Consider the following 25,206-nt stretch of genomic DNA (forward strand, 5'->3'; position numbering starts at 1 on the left):
GGGGGGACCAGGACAGGTTGTTGGTGTGAAGGGGACCAGGACAGGTTGTTGGTGTGGAGGGGACCAGGACAGGTTGTTGGTGTGGAGGGACCAGGACAGGTTGTTGGTGTGGAGGGACCAGGACAGGTTGTTGGTGTGGAGGGACCAGGACAGGTTGTTGGTGTGGAGGGACCAGGACAGGTTGTTGGTGTGGGAGGGACCAGGACAGGTTGTTGGTGTGGAGGGACCAGGACAGGTTGTTGGTGTGGGAGGGACCAGGACAGGGTGTTGGTGTGGAGGGACCAGGACAGGTTGTTGGTGTGAAGGGGACCAGGACAGGTTGTTGGTGTGGAGGGACCAGGACAGGGTGTTGGTGTGGAGGGACCAGGACAGGTTGTTGGTGTGGAGGGACCAGGACAGGTTGTTGGTGTGAAGGGACCAGGACAGGGTGTTGGTGTGGAGGGACCAGGACAGGTTGTTGGTGTGGGGGGGACCAGGACAGGTTGTTGGTGTGAAGGGACCAGGACAGGTTGTTGGTGTGGGAGGGACCAGGACAGGTTGTTGGTGTGGGGGGACCAGGACAGGGTGTTGGTGTGGAGGGACCAGGACAGGTTGTTGGTGTGGGAGGGACCAGGACAGGTTGTTGGTGTGGGAGGGACCAGGACAGGTTGTTGGTGTGGGAGGGACCAGGACAGGGTGTTGGTGTGGAGGGACCAGGACAGGTTGTTGGTGTGGGAGGGACCAGGACAGGTTGTTGGTGTGGGGGGGACCAGGACAGGTTGTTGGTGTGGAGGGACCAGGACAGGTTGTTGGTGTGGAGGGACCAGGACAGGGTGTTGGTGTGGGGGGGACCAGGACAGGTTGTTGGTGTGGGGGGGACCAGGACAGGGTGTTGGTGTGGGAGGGACCAGGACAGGTTGTTGGTGTGGGAGGGACCAGGACAGGTTGTTGGTGTGGGGGGGACCAGGACAGGGTGTTGGTGTGGAGGGACCAGGACAGGTTGTTGGTGTGGGAGGGACCAGGACAGGGTGTTGGTGTGGGGGGGACCAGGACAGGGTGTTGGTGTGGAGGGACCAGGACAGGTTGTTGGTGTGGGAGGGACCAGGACAGGTTGTTGGTGTGGAGGGACCAGGACAGGTTGTTGGTGTGAAGGGACCAGGACAGGGTGTTGGTGTGGAGGGACCAGGACAGGTTGTTGGTGTGGGGGGGACCAGGACAGGTTGTTGGTGTGGGAGGGACCAGGACAGGGTGTTGGTGTGGGAGGGACCAGGACAGGTTGTTGGTGTGGGAGGGACCAGGACAGGGTGTTGGTGTGGGAGGGACCAGGACAGGGTGTTGGTGTGAAGGGACCAGGACAGGTTGTTGGTGTGGGAGGGACCAGGACAGGGTGTTGGTGTGGAGGGGACCAGGACAGGTTGTTGGTGTGGAGGGACCAGGACAGGTTGTTGGTGTGGGGGGACCAGGACAGGTTGTTGGTGTGGGGGGACCAGGACAGGGTGTTGGTGTGGAGGGGACCAGGACAGGTTGTTGGTGTGGAGGGGACCAGGACAGGTTGTTGGTGTGGGGGGACCAGGACAGGTTGTTGGTGTGGGGGGACCAGGACAGGGTGTTGGTGTGGAGGGACCAGGACAGGTTGTTGGTGTGAAGGGGACCAGGACAGGGTGTTGGTGTGGGGGGACCAGGACAGGTTGTTGGTGTGGGGGGACCAGGACAGGGTGTTGGTGTGGAGGGACCAGGACAGGTTGTTGGTGTGGGGGGACCAGGACAGGGTGTTGGTGTGGAGGGACCAGGACAGGTTGTTGGTGTGAAGGGGACCAGGACAGGGTGTTGGTGTGGGGGGACCAGGACAGGTTGTTGGTGTGGGGGGACCAGGACAGGGTGTTGGTGTGGAGGGACCAGGACAGGTTGTTGGTGTGAAGGGGACCAGGACAGGGTGTTGGTGTGGAGGGACCAGGACAGGTTGTTGGTGTGGGGGGGACCAGGACAGGTTGTAGGTGTGGGAGGGACCAGGACAGGTTGTTGGTGTGGGGGGGACCAGGACAGGTTGTAGGTGTGGGAGGGACCAGGACAGGTTGTTGGTGTGAAGGGGACCAGGACAGGTTGTTGGTGTGGGGGGGACCAGGACAGGTTGTAGGTGTGGGAGGGACCAGGACAGGTTGTTGGTGTGAAGGGGACCAGGACAGGTTGTTGGTGTGGAGGGGACCAGGACAGGTTGTTGGTGTGGGGGGGACCAGGACAGGTTGTTGGTGTGGAGGGACCAGGACAGGGTGTTGGTGTGGAGGGACCAGGACAGGTTGTTGGTGTGGGGGGGACCAGGACAGGTTGTTGGTGTGGGGGGACCAGGACAGGTTGTTGGTGTGAAGGGGACCAGGACAGGTTGTTGGTGTGGAGGGGACCAGGACAGGTTGTTGGTGTGGAGGGGACCAGGACAGGGTGTTGGTGTGGAGGGACCAGGACAGGGTGTTGGTGTGGAGGGACCAGGACAGGTTGTTGGTGTGGGGGGGACCAGGACAGGTTGTTGGTGTGGAGGGACCAGGACAGGTTGTTGGTGTGGAGGGGACCAGGACAGGTTGTTGGTGTGGAGGGACCAGGACAGGGTGTTGGTGTGGGGGGGACCAGGACAGGGTGTTGGTGTGAAGGGGACCAGGACAGGTTGTTGGTGTGGGGGGGACCAGGACAGGTTGTTGGTGTGAAGGGGACCAGGACAGGTTGTTGGTGTGGAGGGGACCAGGACAGGTTGTTGGTGTGGAGGGACCAGGACAGGGTGTTGGTGTGGAGGGACCAGGACAGGTTGTTGGTGTGGAGGGACCAGGACAGGTTGTTGGTGTGAAGGGACCAGGACAGGTTGTTGGTGTGAAGGGACCGGGACAGGTTGTTGGTGTGGAGGGACCAGGACAGGTTGTTGGTGTGGGAGGGACCAGGACAGGTTGTTGGTGTGAAGGGACCAGGACAGGTTGTTGGTGTGAAGGGGACCAGGACAGGTTGTTGGTGTGGAGGGACCAGGACAGGTTGTTGGTGTGGAGGGACCAGGACAGGTTGTTGGTGTGGAGGGACCAGGACAGGTTGTTGGTGTGGAGGGACCAGGACAGGTTGTTGGTGTGAAGGGACCAGGACAGGTTGTTGGTGTGGAGGGGACCAGGACAGGGTGTTGGTGTGGAGGGACCAGGACAGGTTGTTGGTGTGAAGGGACCAGGACAGGTTGTTGGTGTGGAGGGACCAGGACAGGTTGTTGGTGTGAAGGGGACCGGGACAGGTTGTTGGTGTGGAGGGACCAGGACAGGGTGTTGGTGTGGGGGGACCAGGACAGGTTGTTGGTGTGGAGGGGACCAGGACAGGTTGTTGGTGTGGAGGGACCAGGACAGGTTGTTGGTGTGAAGGGACCAGGACAGGGTGTTGGTGTGGAGGGACCAGGACAGGTTGTTGGTGTGAAGGGACCAGGACAGGTTGTTGGTGTGGAGGGACCAGGACAGGTTGTTGGTGTGGGGGGGACCAGGACAGGTTGTTGGTGTGAAGGGACCAGGACAGGTTGTTGGTGTGGAGGGACCAGGACAGGTTGTTGGTGTGGGAGGGACCAGGACAGGTTGTTGGTGTGGAGGGACCAGGACAGGTTGTTGGTGTGAAGGGACCAGGACAGGTTGTTGGTGTGAAGGGACCAGGACAGGGTGTTGGTGTGGGAGGGACCAGGACAGGTTGTTGGTGTGGAGGGACCAGGACAGGTTGTTGGTGTGGAGGGACCAGGACAGGTTGTTGGTGTGGGGGGGACCAGGACAGGTTGTTGGTGTGAAGGGACCAGGACAGGGTGTTGGTGTGGAGGGACCAGGACAGGTTGTTGGTGTGAAGGGACCAGGACAGGTTGTTGGTGTGGAGGGACCAGGACAGGTTGTTGGTGTGGAGGGACCAGGACAGGTTGTTGGTGTGGGGGGGACCAGGACAGGTTGTTGGTGTGGGAGGGACCAGGACAGGGTGTTGGTGTGGGAGGGACCAGGACAGGTTGTTGGTGTGGGAGGGACCAGGACAGGGTGTTGGTGTGGGAGGGACCAGGACAGGTTGTTGGTGTGGGAGGGACCAGGACAGGGTGTTGGTGTGGGGGGGACCAGGACAGGTTGTAGGTGTGAAGGGACCAGGACAGGTTGTTGGTGTGGGAGGGACCAGGACAGGGTGTTGGTGTGGAGGGGACCAGGACAGGTTGTTGGTGTGAAGGGACCAGGACAGGTTGTTGGTGTGAAGGGGACCAGGACAGGTTGTTGGTGTGGAGGGGACCAGGACAGGTTGTTGGTGTGGAGGGGACCAGGACAGGGTGTTGGTGTGGAGGGACCAGGACAGGTTGTTGGTGTGGGGGGGACCAGGACAGGTTGTTGGTGTGGAGGGACCAGGACAGGGTGTTGGTGTGGAGGGACCAGGACAGGTTGTTGGTGTGGAGGGACCAGGACAGGTTGTTGGTGTGGGGGGGACCAGGACAGGTTGTTGGTGTGGAGGGACCAGGACAGGTTGTTGGTGTGGAGGGGACCAGGACAGGTTGTTGGTGTGAAGGGACCAGGACAGGTTGTTGGTGTGGAGGGGACCAGGACAGGTTGTTGGTGTGGAGGGACCAGGACAGGGTGTTGGTGTGGAGGGGACCAGGACAGGTTGTTGGTGTGGAGGGACCAGGACAGGTTGTTGGTGTGGGGGGACCAGGACAGGTTGTTGGTGTGGGGGGACCAGGACAGGTTGTTGGTGTGGGGGGACCAGGACAGGGTGTTGGTGTGGGGGGACCAGGACAGGTTGTAGGTGTGGGAGGGACCAGGACAGGGTGTTGGTGTGGGAGGGGACCAGGACAGGTTGTTGGTGTGGAGGGGACCGGGACAGGTTGTTGGTGTGGAGGGACCAGGACAGGTTGTTGGTGTGGAGGGACCAGGACAGGTTGTTGGTGTGGAGGGACCAGGACAGGTTGTTGGTGTGGGAGGGACCAGGACAGGTTGTTGGTGTGGAGGGACCAGGACAGGTTGTTGGTGTGGGGGGACCAGGACAGGGTGTTGGTGTGGAGGGACCAGGACAGGTTGTTGGTGTGAAGGGGACCAGGACAGGGTGTTGGTGTGGAGGGACCAGGACAGGTTGTTGGTGTGGGAGGGACCAGGACAGGTTGTTGGTGTGGAGGGACCAGGACAGGTTGTTGGTGTGAAGGGACCAGGACAGGTTGTTGGTGTGAAGGGACCAGGACAGGTTGTTGGTGTGGGGGGGACCAGGACAGGGTGTTGGTGTGGGAGGGACCAGGACAGGTTGTTGGTGTGGGGGGGACCAGGACAGGGTGTAGGTGTGGGGGGGACCAGGACAGGGTGTTGGTGTGGGAGGGACCAGGACAGGTTGTTGGTGTGGAGGGACCAGGACAGGTTGTTGGTGTGGAGGGACCAGGACAGGTTGTTGGTGTGAAGGGACCAGGACAGGTTGTTGGTGTGGAGGGACCAGGACAGGTTGTTGGTGTGGGGGGGACCGGGACAGGTTGTTGGTGTGGAGGGACCAGGACAGGTTGTTGGTGTGGGGGGGACCAGGACAGGGTGTTGGTGTGGGAGGGACCAGGACAGGTTGTTGGTGTGGAGGGACCAGGACAGGTTGTTGGTGTGGGGGGGACCAGGACAGGGTGTTGGTGTGGGAGGGACCAGGACAGGTTGTTGGTGTGAAGGGACCAGGACAGGTTGTTGGTGTGGAGGGACCAGGACAGGTTGTTGGTGTGGGGGGACCAGGACAGGTTGTTGGTGTGGGGGGACCAGGACAGGGTGTTGGTGTGGGGGGACCAGGACAGGTTGTAGGTGTGGGAGGGACCAGGACAGGGTGTTGGTGTGGGAGGGGACCAGGACAGGTTGTTGGTGTGGAGGGGACCGGGACAGGTTGTTGGTGTGGAGGGACCAGGACAGGTTGTTGGTGTGGAGGGACCAGGACAGGTTGTTGGTGTGGAGGGACCAGGACAGGTTGTTGGTGTGGGGGGACCAGGACAGGTTGTTGGTGTGGGGGGACCAGGACAGGGTGTTGGTGTGGAGGGACCAGGACAGGTTGTTGGTGTGAAGGGGACCAGGACAGGGTGTTGGTGTGAAGGGGACCAGGACAGGTTGTTGGTGTGGGAGGGACCAGGACAGGTTGTTGGTGTGGGAGGGACCAGGACAGGTTGTTGGTGTGGAGGGACCAGGACAGGTTGTTGGTGTGGAGGGACCGGGACAGGTTGTTGGTGTGAAGGGGACCAGGACAGGTTGTTGGTGTGGGAGGGACCAGGACAGGTTGTTGGTGTGGAGGGACCAGGACAGGTTGTTGGTGTGAAGGGGACCAGGACAGGTTGTAGGTGTGGAGGGACCAGGACAGGTTGTTGGTGTGAAGGGGACCAGGACAGGTTGTTGGTGTGGGGGGGACCAGGACAGGTTGTTGGTGTGGGGGGGACCAGGACAGGTTGTTGGTGTGGGAGGGACCAGGACAGGTTGTTGGTGTGGGGGGGACCAGGACAGGTTGTTGGTGTGAAGGGGACCAGGACAGGTTGTTGGTGTGGGGGGGACCAGGACAGGTTGTTGGTGTGGAGGGGACCAGGACAGGGTGTTGGTGTGGGGGGGACCAGGACAGGTTGTTGGTGTGGGGGGGACCAGGACAGGTTGTTGGTGTGGGGGGGACCAGGACAGGTTGTTGGTGTGAAGGGGACCAGGACAGGTTGTTGGTGTGAAGGGGACCAGGACAGGTTGTTGGTGTGGAGGGGACCAGGACAGGTTGTTGGTGTGGAGGGGACCAGGACAGGTTGTTGGTGTGGGAGGGACCAGGACAGGTTGTTGGTGTGGGAGGGACCAGGACAGGTTGTTGGTGTGGAGGGGGTCATGATGTGGAGATGCCGGCGTTGGACTGGGGTAAACACAGTAAGAAGTTTAACAACACCAGGTTAAAGTCCAACAGGTTTATTTGGTAGCAAAAGCCACACAAGCTTTCGAGGCTCTGAGCCCCTTCTTCAGGTGAGTGGGAATTCTGTTCACAAACAGAACTTATAAGACACAGACTCAATTTACATGAATAATGGTTGGAATGCGAATACTTACAACTAATCCAGTCTTTAAGAAACAAAACAATGGGAGTGGAGAGAGCATCAAGACAGGCTAAAAAGATGTGTATTGTCTCCAGACAAGACAGCCAGTGAAACTCTGCAGGTCCACGCAACTGTGGGAGTTACAAATAGTGTGACATAAATTCTGATTCTAGGATCGCATGATAAAGACTCAGGAGGAAAAAAGCAGAAATATTTATGTGAAATAGTGTGACATAAACCCAATATCCCGGTTGAGGCCGTCCTTGTGTGTGCGGAACCTGGCTATCAGTTTCTGCTCCGCGACTCTGCGCTGTCGTGTGTCGCGAAGGCCGCCTTGGAGAACGCTTACCCGAATATCAGAGGCCGAATGCCCGTGACCGCTGTTTCACTGGCTGTCTTGTCTGGAGACAATACACATCTTTTTAGCCTGTCTTGATGCTCTCTCCACTCCCATTGTTTTGTTTCTTAAAGACTGGATTAGTTGTAAGTATTCGCATTCCAACCATTATTCATGTAAATTGAGTCTGTGTCTTATAAGTTCTGTTTGTGAACAGAATTCCCACTCACCTGAAGAAGGGGCTCAGAGCCTCGAAAGCTTGTGTGGCTTTTGCTACCAAATAAACCTGTTGGACTTTAACCTGGTGTTGTTAAACTTCTTACGGTGTGGAGGGGACCAGGACAGGTTGTTGGTGTGGGGGGGACCAGGACAGGGTGTTGGTGTGAAGGGGACCAGGACAGGTTGTTGGTGTGGAGGGACCAGGACAGGTTGTTGGTGTGGAGGGACCAGGACAGGTTGTTGGTGTGAAGGGGACCAGGACAGGTTGTTGGTGTGAAGGGGACCAGGACAGGTTGTTGGTGTGGAGGGACCAGGACAGGTTGTTGGTGTGGGAGGGACCAGGACAGGTTGTTGGTGTGGGAGGGACCAGGACAGGTTGTTGGTGTGGGAGGGACCAGGACAGGTTGTTGGTGTGGAGGGGACCGGGACCAGTTGTTGGTGTGAAGGGGACCAGGACAGGTTGTTGGTGTGAAGGGGACCAGGACAGGTTGTTGGTGTGGAGGGGACCAGGACAGGGTGTTGGTGTGAAGGGGACCAGGACAGGTTGTTGGTGTGGAGGGGACCAGGACAGGTTGTTGGTGTGAAGGGACCAGGACAGGGTGTTGGTGTGGAGGGGGCCCAGGACAGGTTGTTAGTGATCTAGACACCTAAAAACCTGAAGCTCCCGACCCTTCCTACCTCAACAACGGCTCTCACAGAGGGAGGCAGAGAATTGACAGATTATAAACGCACTGTGAAGTCGTCAGGGGAAGAAAAAAAAATCCTTCGATTCTGGGATGGTGATGTCACCCGAAATGTTTGGCCCGATTACAAGCTTGTAATCGCGCCCAGATGTCCATTATTCGGCCGATAGTTTTCCACCCTGCTGTCATGACTTATGGAATCAAACCATCAGGGCAGTAAAATTAACATCAGCCACTGTTGGATAAATAAATATCGCCACAGCAGTAACACTGCAGCTTTTTTTTCAACAGTAATGAAATAACGGATGGGGCCGGGGAAGAATTATATGCTTGGATCTCCTGCGCACATTTCAGCATTTATTGATCCGGGGAAGGTCGGGGGGAGCTGTAAATCTTTCACTTATGATGGAAAGTCATTAGCTGGGCCCTGGACACATTTCAATCATAAAATATATAGATCTAAGTGACCTCACACTTTAAGGGGAATGAAAGGGAAACAGCGAGACCTTAAGGCTTGACCTTATATCAGCTGTCAACATTTGCAGCTGATGTGGAGGGACCAGGACAGGGTGTTGGTGTGAAGGAGGGTCTGGCCAGTGCAATCCGTTACCACGCAGCCAAGCGGATCATTTATTTATCCAAAAACAAAATGCTTGCATAAAAGCTGGAGTGTTATGGTAAGGTTATGTAAGGCATTGGTGAGGCCGAATTTGGAGTATTGTGTACAGTTTTGGTCACCTAGTTACAGGAAGGATGTAAATAAGGTTGAAAGAGTGCAGAGAAGGTTCACAAGGATGTTGCCGGGACTTGAGAAGCTGAGTTACAGAGAGAGATTGAATAATCATAGAAATCATAGAAACCCTACAGTGCAGAAGGAGGCCATTCGGCCCATCGAGTCTGCACCGACCACAATCCCACCCAGGCCCGACCCCCACATATTTACCCGCTAATCCCACTAACCTACGCATCACAGGACTCTAAGGGGCAATTTTTAACCTGGCCAATCAACCTAACCCGCACATCTTTGGACTGTGGGAGGAAACCGGAGCACCCGGAGGAAACCCACGCAGACACGAGGAGAATGTGCAAACTCCACACAGACAGTGACCCGAGCCGGGAATCGAACCCGGGACCCTGGAGCTGTGAAGCAGCAGTGCTAACCACTGTGCTACCGTGCCGCCAAAAGGTTGGGACTTTATTCCCTGGAGCGTAGAAGATTGAGGGGAGATTTGATAGAGGTGTATAAGATTTTGATGGGTATAGATAGAGCGAATGCAAGCAGGCTTTTTCCGCTGAGGCTAGGGGAGAAAAAAACCCAGAGGGCATGGGTTAAGGGCGAAAGGAGAAAAGTTTAAAGGGAATATTAGGGGGGGCTTCTTCACACAGAGAGTGGTGGGAGTGTGGAATGAGCTGCCGGATAAATTGGTAAATGCGGGGTCACTTTTAACATTTAAGAAAAACTTGGACGGGTTCATGGATGAGAGAGGTGTGGAGGGATATGGTCCAAGTGCAGGTCAGTGGGACTAGGCAAAAAATGGTTCGGCACAGACAAGAAGGGCCAAAAGGCCTGTTTCTGAGCTGTAATTTTCTATGGTTCTATTAAACCCTGCAAAATAATAGGGTTATAATTTAATTCAGGAAGGAAAAAGTGCAGTTGACCTCGTAGTATTGAATCCATGACATTAATCTGTAAACAGCATAAATCTGTTGCTCGCATTAAAAGGAGTATATTCAGGCTTTTAAGCATTGCAGTATTGGAATGTTAACAAGGGACCAATTATTTGTGAGGAGTTAACTGATCGGCGATTAGTTATTCCAGCTGAAGGGCCGACGTTTAAAGAAATTGTTGGCCCGGCTGCCACTGAGTGGCAGCGATGTGCTTTAGCGTTGCAAGGAACAGAGGACAGGACAGCACAGGAGCAGGCCCTTCGGCCCTCCAAGCCTGCGCCGATCGCCTTGTCCTATCCAGACCAACCGCTTGCATCCCTCTATTCCCCGTCCATTCATGTGTCTATCCAGATCCGAAAAAAAAGGGGGGGGGGCGGTGCGGCACGGTGGTTAGCACTGTTGCCTCACAGCAAGGGCGGCACGGTAGCACAGTGGTTAGCACTGCTGCTTCACAGCTCCAGGGACCCGGGTTCGATTCCCGGCTCGGGTCACTGTCTGTGTGGAGTTTGCACATTCTTCTCGTGGCTGCGTGGGTTTCCTCCGGGTGCTCCGGTCTCCTCCCACAGTCCAAAGATGCGTGGGTTAGGTTGATTGGCCATGCTAAAAATTGCCCCTTAGTGTCCTGAAATGCGTAGGTTAGAGGGATTAGCGGGTAAATGTGTAGGGATATGGGAGTAGGGCCTGGGTGGGATTCTGGTCGGTGCGGACTCGATGGGCCGAATGGCCTGTTTCTGCACTGTAGGGTTTCTATGATTCTAAGAAGTCTCACAACACCAGGGTCGAAGTGTTGGACTTTAAGCTGGTATTGCGAGACTTCTTACTGTGCTTACTCCAGTCCAACGCCGGCACCTCCACACTGTGGCCTCACAGCGCCAGGGACCCGGGTTCGATTCCCGGCTTGGGTCAATGTTCTGTGCGGAGTCTGCACGTTTGATGCACTATCAATCGAGCCGAGACTAGTTGTGAGCAAGACAAATAGGCTTTTATTGGCAAGAGCTTGGAGCCATCCCCGCCGGAGATCTGGTCTGTACTGAGAGCAAAGGGGGAGGAGCCACCGCCTTTATACCCAGACCAGGGGGAGGAGTCTTGGGCGGAACCGACAGGGATGTGCCACATATACAGGTACTGAGAAATACTAACCACAGTGGTTAACCACCACAGATAACAGGGGTTTACCACAACGTTCTCCCCCCCCGTGTTTGCGTGGGTTTCCTCCGGGTGCTCCGGTTTCCTCCCACAGTCTGAAAGACGTGCTGGTTAGGGTGCATTGACCCGAACAGGCGCCGGTGTGTGGCGGCTCGGGGAATTTCATGGTAACTTCATTGCAGTGTTAATGTTAGCCTTACTTGTGACTAATAAATAAACTTTAACTTAAATAAGTCTTAAATGCGGCTAATGTATCTGCCTCAACCGCCTCACTTAGCAGCGCATTCCAGACCCCCATCACCCTCTGTGTAAAAAACTTCCTCCACACATCTCCACTGAACCTTAAAAGTTAAAGTTTATTTATTAGTCAGAAGTCTTGGACGAGTCACAGCTCCAGGGTCCCGCGTTCGATTCCTGGCTCGGGTCACTGTCTGTGTGGAGTTTGCACATTCTCCTCGTGTCTGCGTGGGTTTCCTCCGGGTGCTCCGGTTTCCTCCCACAGTCCAAAGATGTGCGGGTTAGGTTGATTGGCCAGGTTAAAAATTGCCCCTTAGAATCCTAAAATGTGTAGGTTAGAGGGATTGGTGGGTAAATATGTGGGGGTAGGGCCTGGGTGGGATTGTGGTCGGTGCAGACTCGATGGGCCGAATGGCCTCCTTCGGCACTGTAGGGTTTCTATGATTTCTATGAAGTAAGGCTTACATTAACACTGCAATGAAGTTACTGTGAAATTCCCCTCGTCACCACACTCCGGCGCCTGTTCGGGTCAATGCACTTAACCCGCACGTCTTTCAGAATGTCTTTCCCCCCTTACCTTGAACTAGTGCCCCCTTGGAAGTTCAAGATAAGACGGGAAAGGTTTAGTGGAGATGTGCGGGGGAAGTTTTTTACACAGAGTGTGGTGGGGGCCTGGAGTGCGCTGCCAAGCGAGGCGGTTGACGCAGACGCGTTGTGCCTTCTGCTTTATAGGGAAGGGCAGGGGCGGATAAAGATGGACTGTTCCCACTGGGTTGAAGGCTCTAGAACCAGGAGCCACCATCTGAAAAATTAGGACCAAGCCATTCAGGAGAGATGTTAGAAAACACTTCCACAAGCAGAGAGGTTTCGAAACTCTCTTCCTGAAACGGCAGTGGGTGCTGTTTAGTTTAAGTCTCGCGATAGACATTTTTATTGAGCGGGGGGGGGGATATCAAGGGATATGGGCCTAGGGCAGGGGCAGTGGAATTAGGCCACAGGTCAGCCACGATCTTACTGAATGACGGAGCGGGCTCGAGGGGTTGAATGGCCTCCTCCTGTTCCTCAAGTGCAACACCAGTCTTGGACGTAATGTGAGATTGGATACGAGGTATCCCACTCGGCCTTGAAGAGGGAGGGGTGCCGAGGAGGGGGTCATGAGGGTGAACGACTTCCCGTGCTCCTTTAGAAGTTGACCCTGGAGGGCATTCGCAGTTGCCGGTCAGGACTGAGGGGCAAAAATTTGATGTGGAGATGCTGGTGGGTTTTTTTTCCATTTTTTTTTTCCTTTCCTTCTCTATGAACGGTATGCTTTGTCTGTACAGCGCGCAAGAAACAATACTTTTCACTGTATCCCAGTACACGTGACAACAATAAATCATCTCTGGGCCAAGCGTTGGCAGATGGAATTAGGTGGGAGTTCCGAATATGTCGGTGCAGACTCAGTGGGCCAAAGGGCCTCTTCTGCGCTGCATGATTCTATGATCACCTTCATCATATACGTCAACAAACATTGGGATTGTCATGGGTCTGGGCTAGCTCTGTGTGTTTGCCTACACCATTCAGTTCAGAATGATCCAGGCATTTCTCAATGCTCCTTCGACTGAGAGGGATTGGGATTCTCACAATGATGGGAGTTTCTGATTGCAGTATTGGCAGTAGAAGTCAGATGGGAGCTGACATAAGGAAGTAATGGATGCCAATGGAATGCTTTTGAGATAGTTTCTTAGAGTAGCACATTCTGAGGCCAGAGAGCAGCTTATATTGGATCGGTATTGGGTAATATGACAGGATTAAATAACAGCCTCAGAGTAAAGACACCCCAAGCGACCACAATATCACTGAACCTAATGTCCATTTTGAAAGGGAGAAGAGTGGGTCTTGGACGAGTGTTTTAAACTTAAATAAGGGAATGGGGCGGCACGGTGGTTAGCACTGCTGCTTCACAGCTCCAGGGACCTGGGTTCGATTCCCGGCTTGGGTCACTGTCTGTGTGGAGTTTGCACATTCTTCCTGTGTCTGCGTGGGTTTCCTCCGGGTGCTCCGGTTTCCTCCCACAGTCCAAAGATAGAACAAAGAACAATACAGCACAGGAACAGGCCCTTCGGCCCTCCAAGCCCGCACCGCTCCCTGGTCCAAACTAGACCATTCTTTTGTATCCCTCCATTCCCACTCCGTTCATGTGGCTATCTAGATAAGTCTTAAACGTTCCCAGTGTGTCTGCCTCCACCACCTTGCCTGGCAGCGCATTCCAGGCCCCCACCACCCTCTGTGTAAAATACGTCCTTCTGATATCCGTGTTAAACCTCCCCCCCCTTCACCTTGAACCTATGACCCCTCGTGAACGTCACCACCGACCTGGGGAAAAGCTTCCCCCCGTTCACCCTATCTATGCCTTTCATAATTTTATACACCTCTATCAAGTCTCCCCTCATCCTCCGTCTTTCCAGGGAGAACAACCCCAGGTTAGGTTGATTGGCCATGCTAAATTGCCCTTTAGTGTCCCGGGATGTGTAGGTTAGAGGGATTAGCGGGTACATATGTAGGGATATGGGGGTAGGGCCTGGGTGGGATTGTGGTCGGTGCAGACTCGATGGGCCGAATGGCCTCTTTCTGCACTGTAGGGTTTCTATGATTCTATAAATCAAATCATTTAATTAGGAAAGACTTCTCAAAGTCAGCGCAGTGATGAGTGAGCTGAACTGGCGTGGCTTGTGGGGCTTGCTTTTCAGATGCAAATATGTCGTCCATGCAGACATTTTACTTTATCTGCAGTGTGCTCAACTCACTGGATGTAAAGGTTGGGAATAAAATGTTGATGTATGTCCTACAGTTAGGCTTGGTCCCCAATCCATCACATGGACATTTTAAACTGCTGAGCTTAAGTCTTTTTTTTAAATGTTCTCCAGAAATGATCTGAAGGTTCAAACTACTTTAATCTTTTAGGTCGACTGGGGCTGTGTTTTGACATCGTAGTCAGATTTCTAAGAGCGTGTTTAAGGGTGTTAAATATAAGCCTAAAGAACTTCTAAAGGATAGGTTGCGGCATTGGCGTTCTGGCAGTTTATTTGTTTCGAGAGTTGAAAATAAGCACGTTTCCTTCTGAACAGTTGCCCCCACAGTCCAAAAGACGTGCTGGTTAGGGTGCATTGGCCGTGCTAAATTCTCCCTCCGTGTACCCGTACAGGTGGCCCAGTGGGTTAGCACTGCTGCCTCACAGCGCCGGGGACCCGGGTTGGATTCCCGGCTTGGGTCACTGTCTGTGTGGAGTCTGCACGTTCTCCTTGAGTCTGTGTGGGTTTCCTCCGGGTGCTCCGGTTTCCTCCCATAGTCTGAAAGACGTGCTGGATAGGGTGGATTGGCCGTGCTAAATTCTCCCTCAGTGTACCCGAACAGGCGCCGGAGTGTGGCGACTAGGGGATTTTCACAGTAACTTCATTGCAGTGAGCCCACTCGTGACGCTAATAAATAAACTTTAAAATCGTCAATATCTTTTCCCAAAGGTAGGGGAGTCTAAAACTAGAGGGCATAAGTGAGAGGGGAGAGATACAAAAGGGTCCAGAGGGGCAGTTTTTTCACACAGAGGGTGGTGAGTGTCTGGAACAAGCTGCCAGAGGCAGTAGTAGAGGCGGGTACAATTCTGTCTTTTAAAAAGCGTTTACATGGGTAAGATGGGTATAGAGGGATATGGGCCAAACGCGGGCAATTGGGACTAGCTTAGGGGTTCAAAAGAAAGGGGCGGCATGGACAAGTTGGGCCGAAGGGCCTGTTTCCATGCTGTAAACCTCCACGACTCTATCCAATTCTATGCTTTTGATGCTGAGGACCTGACTTTTCTGCATCCTTGCCTGCAGGTATATGAAGCAGCAAAAATAAAGGATTCCTTTGCCTTTGCCCTCCTGTGGATTGCTGCCCACCCTGGTTAGCAAGGAGAGCAGCGCAGAGGAGTCAGCGCTCTCTCCTTAAGTACCATCCCAGGGTGTCAATTCCGACATCAATATACAAGCGCCTTAAGTGCGTCTGGATGCTGGGTTTTTTCATGTTCCTCCCACTGACCCAGCTGAAGTAAGTTCGCAGTGGTATCTTGTCCCGGCATGTGGAGAAGTCATTAGCTGACTGCGCACTAAAAGGCTTTTCTGTCAAGTCAGTGCAATGAGGCGAGAGACAGAGACAAGCCTTTGGAGGACGAGTCCCAACCGTGTCCTGAAGATTAGCTGACCTGTGACTGCTCCTTTAGCCTCCTTTGTTTCACCGTCGGATTGTGCTCTTCCTGCCTTTGTTGCAGTGGAAGTTTCCAGAACCTCGGGGTGCGAAGGACAAAAGAAAATGTACCACAAAAGTAGCAGCGCCACAAAGAAAACAACATTGCCAGCAGTTTTCAGATTGACTTCTGCTGTAGTTTTCGAGCCAGGAGGTAGATTTTTGGCGCTCTCTTAGTGTGTTTATCTTTGTTCGCTCTGACTGCCTTTTCTTCTGGCTGTTATTGTTGCAGTATTTAATTGTAGTCCCCGATATCTATTATCTATAAGGGTGGCACAGTGGGGTTAGCACTGCCTGCCTCACAGCGCCAGGGACCCGGGTTCGATTCCCGGCTCGGGTCACCGTCTGTGCAGAGTCTGCACGTTCCCCGCCCCCGTGGGTTTCCTCCGGGTGCTCCGGTTTCATAGAAATCCTACAGTGCAGAAAGAGGCCATTCGGCCCATCGAGTCTGCACCGACCACAATCCCACCCGGGCCCTAACCCCATATCCCTACATATTTTACCCACTAATCCCTCCAACCTACGCGTCTCAGGACACTAAGAGCAATTTTTAGCACGGCCAATCAACCTAACCCGCACATCTTTGGACGGTGGGAGGAAACCGGAGCACCCGGAGGAAACCCACGCAAACACGAGGAGAAGTCATAGAAACCCTACAGTGCAGAAGGAGGCCATTCGGCCCATCGAGTCTGCACCGACCACAATCCCACCCGGGCCCTACCCCCACATATTTACCCACTAATCCCTCTAACCTACACATCCCAGGACTCTAAGGGGCAATTTTTAACCTGGCCAATCAACCTAACCCGCACATCTTTGGACTGTGGGAGGAAACCGGAGCACCCGGAGGAAACCCACGCAGACACGAGGAGAATGTGCAAACTCCACACAGACAGTGACCCAAGCCGGGAATCGATCCCGGGACCCTGGAGCTGTGAAGCAGCAGTGCTAACCACTGTGCCACCGTGCCGCCCACAGTCCGAAAGATGTGCGGGTTAGGTTGATATTGAAATGCTAAATTGCCCCTTACTGTCCCGGGATGCGTAGGTTAGAGGGATTAGCGGGGTAAATATGTGTGGGCTTACGGAGATGGGGCCTGGGTGGGATTGTTGTTGGTGCAGACTCGATGGGCCGAATGGCCTCCTTCTGCACTGTAGAGATTCTATGATCTATAGAGCTGGAACGGTGGCACAGTGGGTTAGCGCTGCTGCCTCACAGTGCCAGGGACCCGGGTTCGATTCCCGGCTCGGGTCACTGTCTGTGTGGAGTCTGCACATTCTCCCCCATGTCTGCGTGGGTTTCCTCCGGGTGCTCCGGTTTCCTCCCACAGTCCGAAAGACGTGCTGGTTAGGGTGCTAAATTCTCCCTCAGTGTAACCCGAACAGGCGCCGGAGTGTGGCAACTAGGGGATTTTCACAGTAACTTCATTGCAGTGTTAATGTAAGCCTTACTTGTGACACTCATAAATAAACTTTAAACTATCAAAATACATTAAATTACATGACGAGTAGGATTCAGCACAGGATAAAAGCAAATTACTGCGGATGCTGGAATCTGCTAAAAGCTTTGACAAATGGTCATCTGGACTTGAAATGTCAGCTCTTTTCTCTCCTTACAGATTTTGTCAGACCGAGAGTCATAGAGATTTACAGCATGGAAACAGGCCCTTCGGCCCAACTTGTCCATGCCGCCCTTTTTTTTTAAACGCCTAAGCTAATCCTAATTGCCCGCATTTGGCCCATATCCCTCGATACCCATCGTACCCATGTAACTATCTAAATGCTTTTTAAAAGACAAAATTGTACCCGCCTCTACTACTGCCTCTGGCAGCTCGTTCCAGACACTCACCACCCTCTGTGTGAAAAAATTGCCCCTCTGGACCCTTTTGTATCTCTCCCCTCTCACCTTAAACCTATGCCCTACCTTTGGGAAAAGATATTGACTATCTAGCTGATCTATGCCCCTCATTATTTTATAGACCTCTATAAGATCACCCCTCAGCCTCCTACGCTCCAGAGAAAAAAGTCCCAGTCTATCCAGCCTCTCCTTATAACTCAAACCATCAAGTCCCGGTAGAATCCTAGTAAATCTTTTCTGCACTCTTTCTAGTTTAATAACATCCTTTCTATAATAGGGTGACCAGAACTGTACACAGTATTCCAAGTGTGGCCTTACCAATGTCTTGTACAACTTCAACAAGACGTCCCAACTCCTGAATTCAATGTTCTGACCGATGAAACCAAGCATGCCAAATGCCTTCTTCACCACTCTGTCCACCTGTGACTCCAATTTCAAGGAGCTATGAACCTGTACCCCTAGATCTCTTTGTTCTGTAACCATTAACTGAATAAGTCCTGCCCTGGTTCAATCTACCAAAATGCATCACCTCGCATTTATCTACACTAAACTCCATCTGCCATTCGTCAGCCCACTGGCCCAATTGATCAAGATCCCGTTGCAACTGAAGATAAGTTTCTTCACCGTCCACTATGCCACCAATCTTGGTATCATCTGCAAACTTACCAACCATGCCCCCTAAATTCTCATCCAAATCATTAATATAAACGACAAATAACAGTGGACCCAGCGCCGATCCCTGAGGCACACCGCTGGTCACAGGCCTCCAGTTTGAAAAACAACTCTACAACCACCCTCTGGCTTCTGTCAAGGAGCCAATTTTGTTCTGCTGAGATTTTCCAGCATTCTCTCTTTTGCCAGGATGTTGCCTGGTCTGGAGTGTTTTAGGTATGAGGTTGGATAAACTCGGATTGTTCTCACTGGAAAGACGGGGGCTGAGGGGAGACCCTGATAGAGGTCTACAACATTATGAGAGGCATAGACAGGGTGGATAGTCAGAGGCTTTTTTCCCCAGGGTGGAAGAGTCGACTACAAGAGGGCACAAGTTCAAGGTGAGAGGGGGGGAAAGTTTAAGGGAGATGTGCGGGGGAAAGTTTTTCACACAGAGGGTGGTGGGTGCCTGGAACGCGCTGCCAGAGGAGGTGGTGGAAGCAGGCACGTTAACAACATTCAAGGCGTATCTTGATAGACGCATGAGTGGGAGGCGAACAGAGGGATAGAATAGGCCTATGGGCGCAGGCTTGGTGGGCCGAAGGGCCTGTTCCTGCGCTGTATTGCTCTTTGTCCTTCAGCATTAACTCTCTAAGATTTGAAATCATCGGGTTTTTTTTTAGTGAATTTGTATTATGATGATCGAGCATGTGGGAGATGGTGGCGTAAGCGGGATTGTCACTGAGCTAGCAATCCAGGGGAATGATTTGGGGACAATGTTCGTATCCACAATTGCAGAAGGTGGAGTTTGAATTCAATGAAATATATTGGAGTTAATAAAACCGTCGTGGACAGGCATCTGGTTCACCAGCACCCTTTAGGGAAAGAAATCTGTGCCTAGTCTGGCCTACATATGACTCCAGATCCACAGAACAAAGAACAATACAGCACAGGAACAGGCCCTTCGGCCCTCCAAGCCTGCGCCGCTCATGTGCCCAACTAGACCATTTGTTTGTATCCCTCTATCCCCAGTCTGTTCATGTGGTTATCTAGATAAGTCTTAAACGATCCCAGCGTGTCCGCCTCAATCACCTTGCTTGGCAGTGCATTCCAGGCCCCCACCACCCTCTGTGTAAAATACGTCCCCCTGACATCTGTGCTGAACCTTGCCCCCCCCTCACCTTGAACCCGTGACCCCTTGTGTTCGTCACCTCCGACCTGGGAAAAACCTTCCCACTGTTTGCCCTATCTATGCCCTTCATAATTTTATACACCTCTATTAGGTTGTCCCTCATCCTCCGTCTTTCCAGGGAGAACAACCCCAGTTTACCCAATCGCTCCTCATAGCTAAGACCCTCCATACCAGGCAACATCCTGGTAAACCTTTTCTGTACTCTCTCTAAAGCCTCCAGGTCCTTCTGGTAGTGTGGCGACCAGAACTGGATGCAGTACTCCAAATGTGGCCTAACCAACGTTCTATACAGCTGCAACATCATATGCCAACTTTTATATTCTATGCCCCGTCCAATGAAGGCAAGCATACCATATGCCTTCTTGACCACACTCTCCACCTGTGCTGCCACCTTTAAGGAACTGTGGACTTGTACACCCAGGTCCCTCTGTGTGTCTATACTCCTGATGGTTCTGCCATTTATTGTATAGCTCCCCCTTACATTAGATCTACCGAAATGCATCACTTCGCATTTATCTGCATTAAATTCCATCTGTAATGTGGTTGACTCTTAAATGCCCTCTGAAATGGCGTAGGAAGTCGCGCTGTTTCTTGTCCTGACATTGGCAGCGTTGCTATAATCTAATAGTGTCCCCAAAGCTCCCTGTAAAAGTAACTTTCTGTCATGTCTTTGGGACAGCCAGGTAAAGGGTGGCACGGTAGCACAGTGGTTAGCACTGCTGCTTCACAGCGCCAGGGTCCCAGGTTCAATTCCCGGCTCGGGTCACTGTCTGTGTGGAGTTTGCACATTCTCCTCGTGTCTGTGTGGGTTTACTCCGGGTGCTCCAGTTTCCTCCCACAGTCCAAAGATGTGCAGGTTAGGTTGATTGGCCAGGTTAAAAATTGCCCCTTAGAGTCCTGGGATGCGTAGGTTAGAGGGATTAGCGGGTAAATATGTGGGGGTAGGGCCTGGGTGGGATTGTGGTCGGGGCAGACTCGATGGGCCGAATGGCCTCCTTCTGCACTGTAGGGATTCTATGAAACACTGGCCTCTGATGGAGTGCCGACTGCCATTTTATTCTGCTTGTGACTGGCCTGAGTACTTGGATCACCTGCAGAGATTGACGCCGTGGTTTCTGCAGTCTTGTACTTACTCAGCTACTGGGGAAAATACAACTTCCATCCACAAATTGTCCATTTCTCTTTTGTAGCTATCACTTTACAATCTACTGCACGATATAAAGGCTGTAATAGAACTGCCCTTTGAAAATAGACATTGAATGTGAAGGAAATATTTATCAGGAAACTGCAGTTTGTGTATTTTTTTCCTCTGCAAATAGATGGTTATCACTGCTGCCTCACAACTCCAGGGTTCAATTCCGGCCTCGGGTCACTGTGTGGAGTCTGCACGTTCTCCCCCCGTGTCTGCGTGGGTTTCCTCCGGGTGCTCCGGTTTTCTCCCACAGTCCAAAGATGTGCGGGTTAAGTGGATTGGCCATGCTAAATTGTCCCTTATTGTTCAAAGATGTTCAGGTTAGGTGGATTGGCCATGCTAAATTGCCCCTTAGTGTCCAAAGATGTGCAGGTTAGGGGGATTGGCCATGCTAAATTGCCCCTTACTATCCAAAGATGTGTGGGTTAGGTGGATTGGCCATGCTAAATTGCCCCTTAGTGACCAAAGATGTGTGGGTTAGGTGGATTGGCCACGTTAATTTGCCCCTTAGTGTCCAAAGATGTGCAGGTTAGGTGGATTGGTCATGCTAAATTGCCCCTCAGTGTCCAAAGATGTGTGGGTTAGGTGGATTGGCCATGCTAAATTGCCCCTTACTGTCCAAAGATGTGCGGGTTAGGTGGATTGGCCATGCTAAATTGTCCCTTAGTGTCCAAAGATGTGCGGGTTAGGTGGATTGGCCGTGGTAAACTGTCCCCCCAAGCGCCAGGGTCCTGGGTTGGACCCTGGCTTGAGTCACTGTCTGTGCGGAGTCTGCACAGACTCCCAGTGTCTGTAAAGCACTTTGGGGCGGGGGGGTGGTTGAGTGGCTTGGTGGGGAATAGAGGGGTGGGGGTGAGGTGGGGGATGGGGTGGGGGCTGAGGTGAGGGTTCTTGAGGTCAGGAAAGGCGCTGTGTGAATACAATTCTTTCTGTACTAAAATCATTGAAGTAATGCCGTCCAGAGGAATGTTTCTGTTTAAAGACTAAGGGTGCGATCTGACCCGCCCTTCATGCAGAGATTGACGGCCGGCCAAACCTCCCTTCACTGCAGTGGGATGGGGAACATCCAGCTGGCGTGAACAGTGGTAAGATCCCAGCCTCGGTACTGATGGCGAGACTGGAAAAGTCTGCTCTAAACCCTCACCTGTGCGTGTGCAGAGTGAGAAGGTTGCATAATAACTGACACCCAGAACTCTCAAGTTGAAGAAATGGATTATTTCATGAACATTTCATCTTTATTAATGTGTTCAAAAATTCTTTGCACACTAGCTGGCTCCAGTTTCTCTGAAATTAATACAGGGAGAGAATCGAAAATTCTTAGGCCCTCTGGAGTCCAGGTATAGACAGAGTGAACTGTGAGAATTATTTTACCTACAGCGGTTGCAGTTAGGGGGTTTGGAGACAAGCGATCTTTAATGTGATATATCAGGATGTGGATTGAATGATGCAAAGTATAAAGATGTCGACTGAAGCTCAACACCATCCAAGACAAAGCAACTCGAGTGAATAGCACCCCATCCACCAATATTCACTCCCTCCACCGCAGTGGCAGCAGTGTGTACTATCTGCAAGATACACTGCAACAAGTAAGCAAGGGTCCTTCGACAGCACCTTCCAATCCTGCCACCTCTACCACCTAGAAGGACAAGGGCAGCAGACACATGGGAACACCACCACCACCACCGGCAAGATCCCCTCCAAACCGGCACGGGGCACAGTGGTTCGCTTGCTTCCTCACAGCGCCAGGGACCAGGGTTTGATTCTGAGCCTTGTAGAGTTTCCATGTTCGCCCTGTGTCTGTGTGGAGTTTGCACGTTCTCCCCCGTGTCTGCGTGGGTTTCCTCCGGGTGCTCCAGTTTCCTCCCACACTCCAAAGATGTGCGGGTTAGGTGGATTGGCCGTGCTAAATTGTCCTTTAGTGTTCAACGATGTGCAGGTAACGTGGATTGGCCGTGCTAAATTGCCTCTTAGTGTCCAAAGACATGCAGGTTTGGTGGATTGGCCATGCTAAATCGCCTCTTAGTGTCCAAAGACATGCAGGTTAGGTGGATTGGCCATGCTAAATTGCCCCTGAGTGCCCAAAGATGTGCAGGTTAGGTGGATTGGCCATGCTAAATTGCCCTTTGTGTCCAAAGATATGCAGGTAACGTGGATTGGCCATGTTAAATTGCCCCTAAGTGTCCAAAGATGTGCGGGTTAGGTGGATTGGCCATGCTAAATTGACCCTCAGTGTCCAAAGATGTTCAGATTAGATGGATTGGCCATGCTAAATTGTCCCTTAGTGTCCAAAGACGAGCAGGTTAGGTAGATTGGCCATGCTAAATGTGCGGGGTTATGGAGATTGGGCGGAGGGGAGGGCCTGGGTGGGATGCTCTTTCGGAGAGTCGGTGCAGACCCTCGGTGGGCCGAATGGCCTCTTCCCGCACTGGCTGGAGGGAGCCTGTGATTCCCGGAAAGCACTCACCTTCCTGGCTTGGAAATGTATCGGCCGTCCCTTCACTGGGGTCGCTGGGGGTTTAAAATCCTGGAGCTCCCTCCCTAACAGCGCCGTGGGGTGCGTCCACATTTCCGGGATTGCAGCGGGTTCAAGAGGGCGGCTCACCCACCACTTTCTTGGGGGAGGGGGGGGGGGGGTGGGCGGTGGGGGGGCAATTAGGGATGGGCAAAAAATGCCGGGCCTAAAGAAAATGAATTTTAAAAGAGACACCCCAGGCCAGCCAGTTGAGCCAACTGACCCTCCCCGATGCAGCGATGGACCCTTTCAAACGCAAAAAAAATGGAATGATTACTGCTTAAAATGTAAATTACTTACTTGAATCGGAATGGTAATTTTTTTTTGTCCCTGTAAGAGGAGCAATGCCAAGATACGGTCGCAGAGAGAAACAGATTCATAAATAACATGGCTCTGGGAGCCCTCCTTTATGCGCTGTTCCTTCTGGTTTCCATACTACCCTTGAACAGATTCCACCGCATTGTCCCGGTGTCTTTGTTCACTTTTGATGGCCGTCATTTACATTTAAATGACACGCTGAACGTTGCAGAGTGCTCAGCGCAGAGGAATTAGTGTATCACATCGCCAAAAAGTAGTGAGAGATTCACCACTGTTCTCCTCTGATCATCGTCGCAGTTTTAATTCCAGCCTGAAGGTGAACGGTCTCCAGAGCTCAGCTGAGAATGTACTTTCTCACCTCAACACGAAAGGTGCGAGCGCGGCCCAGTGCTCACAAGCGCTGCAGCTTTGCTTTGAGACTTGCCTTCAGAGACCGCAGCACTGAGCTTTCGCAGCACTGGACATTTCTTCATTCCTCCCCCCCCCCCCCCCGCCGACGCTATAGTTAAGAAAGCCCACCGACGCCTCTACTTTCTCAGAAGACGAAGGAAATTTGCGCACTAAGTAGTCTCGCCACACCAGGTTAAAGTCCAACAGGTTTATTTGGTAGCACGAGCTTTCTTAGCGCCGCTCCTTCATCAGGTGAGTGGAGAGTTGGATCCACAAACAGGACAGATATAGACAGAGACTCCATCGTAAGATAATGGTTGGAATGCGAGTCTTCAACAGGCAATCAAGTCTTTACAGGTGCAGACAGTGCGAGTGGAGAGAGGGATAATCACAGGATAAAGAGATGTGAATTGTCTCAAGCCAGGACGGTTTGTGAGATTTTGCAAGCCCAGGCAAGTCGTGGGGGCTCACCATGGACTACTCTCCGGAATCGGTTGCATTCTTGGACACACGCATCTCCAACAAGGACGGTCACCTCAGCACCTCACTGTACTGCAAACCCACGGATAACCTCACGATGCTCCACTTCTCCAGTTTCCACCCTAAACACGTTAAAGAAGCCATCCCCTACGGACAAGCCCTCCGTATTCACAAGGATCTCCTCAGATGAGGAGGATCGCAACAGACACCTGCAGATGCTGAAAGACTCCCTCGTAAGGACAGGATGTGCCGCTCGACTCATCGATCGACAGTTCCGATGCGCCACAGCGAAAAACCGCACAGACCTCCTCAGAAGACAAACACAGGACACGGCGGACAGAGTACCCTTCGTCATCCAGTACTTCCCTGGAGCGGAGAAGCTACAACATCTTCTCCGGAGCCTTCAACATGTCATCGATGAAGACGAACATCTCGCCAAGGCCATCCCCACACCCCCACTACTTGCCTTCAAACAACCATAGCAAAAAATGTGCGGGTTAGGTTGATTGGCCATGCTAAAATTGCCCCTTAGTGTCCTGGGATGTGTAGATTAGAGGGATTAGTGGGTAAAATATGTAGGGATATAGGGGTAGGGCCTGGGTGGGATTGTGGTCGGTGCAGACTCGATGGGCCGAATGGCCTCTTTCTGTAGTGTAGGGTTTCTATGAACCGCGCAACCACAAACAGACCATTGTCCGTAGCAAACTACCCAGCCTTCAGGAGAACAGTGACCACGACACCACACAACCCTGCCACAGCAACCTCTGCAAGACGTACCGGATCATCGACATGGATGCCATCATCTCACATGAGAACACCATCCACCAGGTACACGGTACATACTCTTGCAACTCGGCCAACATTGTCTACCTGATACGCTGCAGGAAAGGATGTCCCGAGGCATGGTACACTGGGGAGACCATGCAGACGCTACGACAACGGATGAATGAACACCACTCGACAATCATCAGGCAGGAATGTTCTCTTCCTGTCGGGGAATACTTCAGCAGTCAAGGATATTCAGCCTCTGATCTTCGGGTAAGTGTTCTCCAAGACGGCCT

At 52.8% G+C, this 25,206-nt stretch overlaps 2 protein-coding genes across 2 annotated transcripts in view; both read left to right on the forward strand.

The window, feature by feature from the left end:
- The window catches only part of LOC144481813 (uncharacterized), a 77,251-nt gene extending 70,458 nt beyond the window's left edge, over window positions 1-6,793 (forward strand). The window contains exons 5-12 of the mRNA XM_078200966.1: window positions 415-923; window positions 979-1,116; window positions 1,227-1,564; window positions 2,407-2,493; window positions 3,859-4,418; window positions 5,270-5,454; window positions 6,169-6,251; window positions 6,419-6,793. Of these exons, the coding sequence (XP_078057092.1) occupies window positions 415-923; window positions 979-1,116; window positions 1,227-1,564; window positions 2,407-2,493; window positions 3,859-4,418; window positions 5,270-5,454; window positions 6,169-6,251; window positions 6,419-6,655 (2,137 nt within the window). The 3' untranslated portion in view covers window positions 6,656-6,793. The remainder of the gene's footprint in view (window positions 1-414; window positions 924-978; window positions 1,117-1,226; window positions 1,565-2,406; window positions 2,494-3,858; window positions 4,419-5,269; window positions 5,455-6,168; window positions 6,252-6,418) is intronic.
- LOC144481803 (ADP-ribose glycohydrolase MACROD1-like) overlaps window positions 1-25,206 on the forward strand; it is a 1,226,842-nt gene that overhangs the window by 223,627 nt on the left and 978,009 nt on the right. The gene's annotated exons all lie outside the window — the stretch shown is intronic.

This window comes from Mustelus asterias, chromosome 33 (assembly GCF_964213995.1).
Source record: "Mustelus asterias chromosome 33, sMusAst1.hap1.1, whole genome shotgun sequence".
Classification (NCBI taxonomy): Eukaryota; Metazoa; Chordata; class Chondrichthyes; order Carcharhiniformes; family Triakidae; genus Mustelus; species Mustelus asterias.